Raw genomic sequence first — 7636 nt, 5'->3', positions numbered from 1 at the left:
AACTTGAATACATTCTGGAATCGACCAAAAAAGAAGAGGTCACCGTAATCATAGGCGACTTCAACGCTAAAGTTGGTAAGGTGAAAACTGATGGATGCACTGGTGAATTTGGACTTGGACAACGAAATGACCGAGGTGAACGTCTCATACAATTTTGCCAAGAAAAAGAATTTGTAGTAATGAACACAATGATCAGATTACCAAACCGTAGATTGTACACGTGGACATCACCAAGGGATAAAGCAGACAACATCGTCAGGAATCAAATCGATTATATACTAATCAGAAGCCGGTTTAAAAACTCCATCACGTCTACAAAAACCTATCCAGGCACTGATATAGAATCGGATCACAATCCGGTGGTGGCTGTAGTAAGTATAAGATTCAAGAAACTACAGAAAAGTGCAGTTAAACAAAAGATAGACGTTAAGCAACTGAAAAACGCAACTATACTGGAAAGGACAAGAGAACAGTTAAACAACAATCTTAGAAACATCGCTGCAAAAAATAGGAACACAGGCAATGTAGGGAATAAATGGATGGAGATAGAAAAGGCCCTTATGACAGCTGGTGAAGGCTCCTTAGCTCCAAGCAAAATTAAGAAAAAGGAATGGATGACAAATGAAATTTTGCATCTCATGGAGGAAAGGCGAAGAAATAAAACCAACAAGACAAAATACAAAGAATTGAACCGTGAAATTAAGAGAAAAATTAGAGAAGTCAAAGAGAACTGGGTTCTGGACAACTGCAAGGAAATAGAAGAATATGATAGAAAGTCCGATAGCTTTAACATGCATAAAAAGATAAAGGAAATAACAGGTAAAAAAGTGAAACAAGCATCCATAGTAAAGGACAAAAAAGGTAAAATAATTACAGATTTAAATGAAAAACTGGCAAGATGGACAGAATACATTGAAGAACTTTTTGCAGACGAAAGACCAGAAATAGCAATGACAGAACCTACAGACGACACAACAGGGCCTGAAATCCTAAAAAGCGAGGTAGAATATGCTATAAGGAACACAAAAGGGGGTAAAGCTGCAGGACCAGATGAAATTCCTGTAGAATTGTTGAAACTAATAGACGACGACGCACTTGAAATAATGGTGAACCTCTTTAACACAATTCATTGAACAGGCATCATACCAAAGAAATGGCTCTCCCCTACTTTTGTCACAATCCCGAAGACGAATAACGCCAGAGAGTGTTCAGACCACAGAACTATAGCATTGATGAGCCACACACTAAAAGTATTTTTTAAAATAATTCACAAAAGAATATTTAATAAATTAGAAGAGGACATAAGCGCCACACAGTTTGGATTCAGAGGTGGACTGGGAACACGGGAAGCTTTGTTTGGTCTGAGTGTGTTAATGCAAAGATGTTTGGATGTAAACCAAGACCTCTACGTAGGTTTCATAGATTTTGAGAAGGCCTTCGATAAAGTCAGACACCAAAAGCTGTATGAAATCCTAAGAAGCAAAAACATCGACAGTCGCGACATTAACATCATATCCAGGTTGTACTGGGGACAAACAGCAAAAATCAAAGTTGATAATGAGTTAACCGAAGAAATTGAGATTCGTCGAGGTGTGCGTCAGGGTTGTGTGCTTTCTCCACTATTATTCAATATATATAGCGAAACAATATGTCAGGAAGCCTAGGAATCGCCTCAGTCTAGGAATATGCCCTAGAACAAAACATTGGTATGAACATTAACGGAGAGTTAATTTACAATATACGATACGCTGATGACACGCTAATAATAACAGATAACCTAGCAAATTTACAGTTTTTGATGGAAAACATAAACACCCATACCAAAAAGTATGGTCTAAAACTGAACATCAAAAAGACTAAATTCATGATTGTAACAAAGAAGCTATACACCAATGTGAATTTAACCATAAATAATCAGCCAGTTGAAAGAGTTACGCCCTACAAATATTTAGGGGTTTGCTTCACTGATACTAATGACCAGACAAGAGAAATCAAGAGGCGAATAGAGATAGCGAGACAATCGTTTGTCAAAATAAAAAAGTTCTTATGCAGCCGGGACATAAATATAAACTTAAGAACGAGAATGTTAAGGTGCTATGTTTTCTCCGTTCTGCTGTACGGCATGGAAGCCTGGACACTGAAAAAGATAAATATCAAAAACATTGAGGCATTCGAGATGTGGTGTTACAGGAGAATGTGGAAAATACCATGGACAGAAAGAGTAACAAATCAAGATGTTCTGCTGAAGATGGGGAAGGAATGCGAAGTCATAAAAACCATACAAACGAAAAAACTGGAATATCTGGGCCACATAATGAGAGGAGAAAAGTACTCTCTGCTTAGACTCATAATCCAAGGAAAAATCTCGGGAAAGAGAAATGTGGGACGTAGGAGGATTTCATGGTTGCGAAATTTAAGGGAGTGGTATGGGTGCAGTTCAATAGTTGTTCAGAGCTGCAGCCAATAAAGTAAAGATTGCTGTTATGGTAGCCAACCTCCGATAGGAGACGGTACTGCAAGAAGAAGAAGAAGCGACTGATTATACGTCCTTATGTGATTATATACACCTAAGATAATTTTTATTTTGAGTTTTTATTTTATTAGTTTGTATTAAAAAGCTTAAGTAATAAATGAACAAAAAAAGACATTAAAATCGTGTTTTTATTTTGATTCCACATTTTGCTGGATTCAGACCAATCTTGTAAAAATCCAGCTGGACTGAAAATGCTGCTGGATTGCAATCCCTAAATGTGTTGTTATTTTATGAAATATGTTTTATGTTTCTTATTTCACGTTTCATTTTCATGTTTATTTGATGTGTATATTTATGATTAGAGTAAACACATAATCAAGTTTTCATCTGAAATTTCACTAAAATCAACACATGAATTGTTGAAGTTAAAATTTCTTCCATGCCTCTCCTCAAAAATGTTATACCATGCAAATTGGTATATTTTTAAACGATTTAATTCACTAGCTATGGTTAGTTATAAAATATCCATAACTACATTGAAATATTAAACAAACACACATTCAGGTAGATTTTATTACCTTATAAAATACATTACATTAAAAAATTAACTCATTTTTTACTTACAAAACAAAAATCAAACTTTTAAGATTTTTATACTGAACATTCCTTAACCTAATACCGAAAATTCGGCAACTACTATTCACTATCATCGTGTCTTTTAGACTTCTTCTTTCTATGAGACCTATGACTGGGACTTCTGGACCTTGATCTATGTCTCCGAGATCTACTCCTTGATCTTTCCCTTCTATGAGATCTGCAAAGAAAATATTTGTATTTTAGTAGAAAAATTTATGATGCTTCATAATTTTTTTATAAGCGGGAAGCTTTATTAAAAAATTACAATAAGCCAAAATATTGGATAATACAATTCAAACAGATTCTTTAGAATTAAAGGGAAAGTGGTATATTTATTCCGAATTAATAAAATCAAAATTGAAATATCACTAGGTTGATTACAAATTTTAAAAATTACATAAAATGCTATTTTCACGTAATTGAGTCCCAACTGAAAAGTAATTACGAATTAATTACGACTACAGTATTTTTAGCCTCCACCGGCAATCCTTCATCAGAAGCTTACAGTATCCGAATGCCTTCTTTTCTTCTTTAAGTTCCATCTTCCATCGAAGGTTGGAAATCATTATGGCTATGCGGACCCTGTTGACTATAGCTCTAAATAGTTCTGCACTACAGCATTCAAACCATTCCCTCAAGTTCTCAAGCCACGATATTCTTCGTCTTCCCACATTTCGCTTTCCTCGAATTTTGCTTTGCATAATAAGCTGCAATAATGAGTATCTTTGCCCTCTCATAATATCGCCTAGGTACTCAAGATTTCTTCTTTTAATAGTCAATATTATTTCAGCTTCATTTCCTATTCTTCTAGTAACTTCTGCGTTTGACATTCTTGAGTCCATGATATTCGTAGGACTCTTCTGTAACACCAAAATTCAAAGGTGGTCAACTTATTTAGATGCACTTGTTTTGATGTCCATGCTTCCAACCCATAAAGGAGAGTAGTGAATACGTAACACTGAAGCATTCTTAGACGTAGTCGTAATCTTATATCCCCACAACAAAGTAACTTTTTAAGTTTGACGAATGAAGCACGTGCTATTTCAATATGTATCTTAATGTCTTTGGTTTGGTCTACATTTGATGTTATCCATGTTCCTAAGTATTAGTAGGTCTCTCAATTACAGGATCCCCAACAATCAATTGGATGCATCTGCTGATTTAGCCAAGATCATGCATTTAGTTTTTTTTTTTTTTTTTTTTTTTTTTTTTTAATTCATCCTTAGTCCGTATTCATGACAGCATTCATTAAGTCGTTGCATTACGTTTTGTAAATTATTGTTGTTATCCATCATTATTACTGTATCGTCTGCAAAACGCAAGTTATTCAAAACTTCTCTATTGATAGATATAACTTCTATTGAACCTGAGAGAGCTTCTTTAAATACCGCTTCACTGTAGACATTGAAGAGTAGTGGTGACAGTACGCAACCCTGGCGGACTCCTTTCTGTATTTTGATATCTCTGGTGTTCTGGTTGTCAACTCTTACCTTGGCAGTTTGATACCAATATAGCTTAGATATAATTTTCATATCACGACTGTCAATATTTTTGCTTTTTAATATTTCTACAAGCATTTTATGTTTAACTTTATCAAATGCCTTTTCAAAATCTACAAAACATAAGTACATATTCTGATTCATATCCATGCATATCTGGGCCAGCACATTCAAGCTGAACAAAACATCTCTTGTGCCCATACCATTTCTAAAGCCAAATTGTGTGTCACTAATTTCATATTCAAGAGTTTTAACAATTCTGCTGTGTATTATTTTCAAAAATGTTTCAAGTGTGTGATTCATTAAAGCTATTGTCCTGTGATCTGAGCAGGATATTGCACTAAACTTTTTGGGTATTGCCACAAAGGTCGATTGCAGCCATTGTTTGGGGATCGTGGAAGTCTGATATATTAGATTAAAAACTTCAACCATTAAATCAATAACATCTTCATCAATGAGTTTTAATAATTCGATGGGCACATCATCTGGTCCAGTAGCTTTGCACTCTTTTGTATTTTTGATGACATAGATTGTAGCGTTTTAAATTTTTCTTTTAACTACGAAATATTGATATGTTAAAAATTTCTAAAGACGCCCCTGTTTTGTCTGTTTGCAACGACGTTAAAATAATCGATAAAAGGCCTATTTTGTTTATCTCGTAGTAAGCACTTTTTTATTTTCATTTAAAATTCCCCATTTCGTACATGTTATTTCTAACTATAATATTTCAACATTTTTTTGTCGTCGAACAACGATTTGTTTACATTCAGGCCCCAAATATCCCGGTTGAGAAGAGGTTCTTAGAAAAAATATTGCAAGTATTGTGCTTTTTCTCTCTGAGATGCATTAACTCCGGAAGAGATTCAAGGTTAATTTTCACAATTTGAAGTCGTAAGGAATTTGTGTGAGAAGCGTGGAGGGAGGTATTTTGTGGCTAGTTTTTGAAAGACCGGCCGGCGAGGGGACAGTTGAGTTAAGGGAGTTGGTGAAGGAGATTCGACGATTTGAGTTGGAAGGTTGTGATATTTTTAATCACCAAGCCGGTAAATTTGTGTAATGGTTTAAGTTCCAAGACCGGTAAAAAGTGATAATTACTCTCCGTAATATGACGGATTAGAATAGAGTAACCACTAGATTTGTGCAGTATACCGGAACCGAAGAAATTTTGGAAGGTGATTGTTTAGGATGTCCCACCGGCTTTGTTGTTGTTTGTTTGTTTGATACAGCTCCATTAGATCGTCGTTCCTGAATTGTGGAAATGGTTTCCTGTGTTCCAGTGGAGAATTTGCCTGTTTAGTTCTAACCCCAGAGATAGATAGCAAGTTGTTCAAAGTTAAGTGAAATAAGTGAAAATAAGGTAACCCCCATTAGTTTCTTTCCCCAATTTTATAAGTACCCCTATTTTCTTTCCCTATGGTAAGCAAAATATTATCGTTACAAGATGACTTCTTCCCATAATATTAGTGGTCCGGTATCCTCTGTGGTTTCTATTGATAGTTCTTCTCTTTCATCATTAAATAGCTTTTGGATGTAATTGGTCCAGTGACACAATCTTTCCTTCATATCAGTAATAATATAATCCTTTAACATTTTTAAGGATATTTGTTCTTGTGCTTTTTCTAGAACCTGTCATTTCTTTGATTTTTTGTGTAAATCATATTTTTCATCCAGATCTTCTATTTCTTTGCATCTGTTGCAGTGCCACCTTTCTTTCGCCTCTCGAATATTCTTTCTGAATTTCTTTGTACTTATCCAGGTCTTTTGCTTTATGTTTTCTTCGTTCTTCCATAAGTTCAAGAATTTCTACTGTCATCCAAGGTTTTGTTTTTTCCCCAAGTGGTTTGCGGGTTTCTTTTCCAACTGACATAAAGGCATGTTGAATTTTTCTCTATTTTTGGTCAATAGTTAGAGTTTCTGCGGTATCTTCTTTGACTTTCCTTAAGTTTTCGTTTATTTTAAATTTCGTTTCCGCATATGTGTTGTCTTGTTTGAGCCGCCTTGTATCTATGATTTTATTGGAGCTAGGGTGCTTTACATTCTTTAGTTTCACTCTTATCGACAAAACAACCCGATTGTGATCGGAGAATATGTCCGCTCCTGGATAAGTTATGGATATTATAGAATGCCTATATCTTCTGTTGACGATAATATAATCTATTTGATTTCTGACTATTTTGTTATTATTTTCTGCTGGCTGGCGATCTCCATGTGTATAATCTACGTTTAGAAAGTTTGAACAAGGTATTTGCAATTATGAGTTCCTCATTAATACAGAAATCAACCAGCCGATCTCCACGTTCATTCCTCTCCCCGAGTCCATATCGCCCCACATAATTCTCCACTCCTCCTTGGCCCACTTTACCGTTTAAATCTCCCAATATAATATTGCAACAGTGCCTTCAAGTCACAAAGTGTATAAATCAACTATAGCAACATTTGCCGATGAAGAATTAAATGTAATTGTATAAAATAAACGGACAAATTTGAAAAGGGAGCAGCATCATCAATTAGAAAACACTACTGCAGACTCTTTTAAGTATTTGAAATTCATCACCATCACTGGTGTTACAGCCCTAATGTAAAATCTCGACCTTTCCAAATCTTCTCCGCCATTCAGTCCTATCAAGTATTGAAAACGATTGTCAGGTTGCCTTCCATCTAAGTTTTGGCTTACCTCTATGTTTACTTTCTCCAGTCTATGCCATAAAGATAGTTCTGTTATGATCGTGCTTGATCTTCTGCCCATCTCAGTCTTTCTATTTTTATGGCTACACATGTTTCTTTGTTAAACCGATTTTTCTCTTTTTCATGTCTGTTTCTTTCATAACTATTGATGCATCTTTCCATTGTACTCTGTGCTTAGGGTCCCATGACATGTTTGCATATGTGTGATTTGTCGAAGTCTCTGTTCTTAATGTATATTTCATGCTTGTTTATCCTGACGCCAAGTGGTCTTGCAGTTTCTCCCACATAGAAACTGTTACATTCACAGGGTATTTTGTAGATGCAGTTCTTTAAACTCTCTTGT

At 35.2% G+C, this 7636-nt stretch overlaps 1 protein-coding gene across 1 annotated transcript in view; it reads right to left on the bottom strand.

Annotated features, from left to right (window-relative positions):
* Positions 1 to 3030: 3030 nt before the first annotated feature.
* The window catches only part of Fip1 (Factor interacting with poly(A) polymerase 1), a 43083-nt gene continuing 38477 nt past the window's right edge, over positions 3031 to 7636 (bottom strand). The window contains exon 7 of the mRNA XM_072540741.1: positions 3031 to 3287. Coding sequence (XP_072396842.1) covers positions 3170 to 3287 — 118 coding nt within the window. The 3' untranslated portion in view covers positions 3031 to 3169. The remainder of the gene's footprint in view (positions 3288 to 7636) is intronic.

This window comes from Diabrotica undecimpunctata, chromosome 8 (genome assembly GCF_040954645.1).
Source record: "Diabrotica undecimpunctata isolate CICGRU chromosome 8, icDiaUnde3, whole genome shotgun sequence".
NCBI classification, from domain to species: domain Eukaryota; kingdom Metazoa; phylum Arthropoda; class Insecta; order Coleoptera; family Chrysomelidae; genus Diabrotica; species Diabrotica undecimpunctata.
Note: the sequence above shows the minus strand (reverse complement) of the source record. Positions and strands in the feature narration are given on the sequence as shown.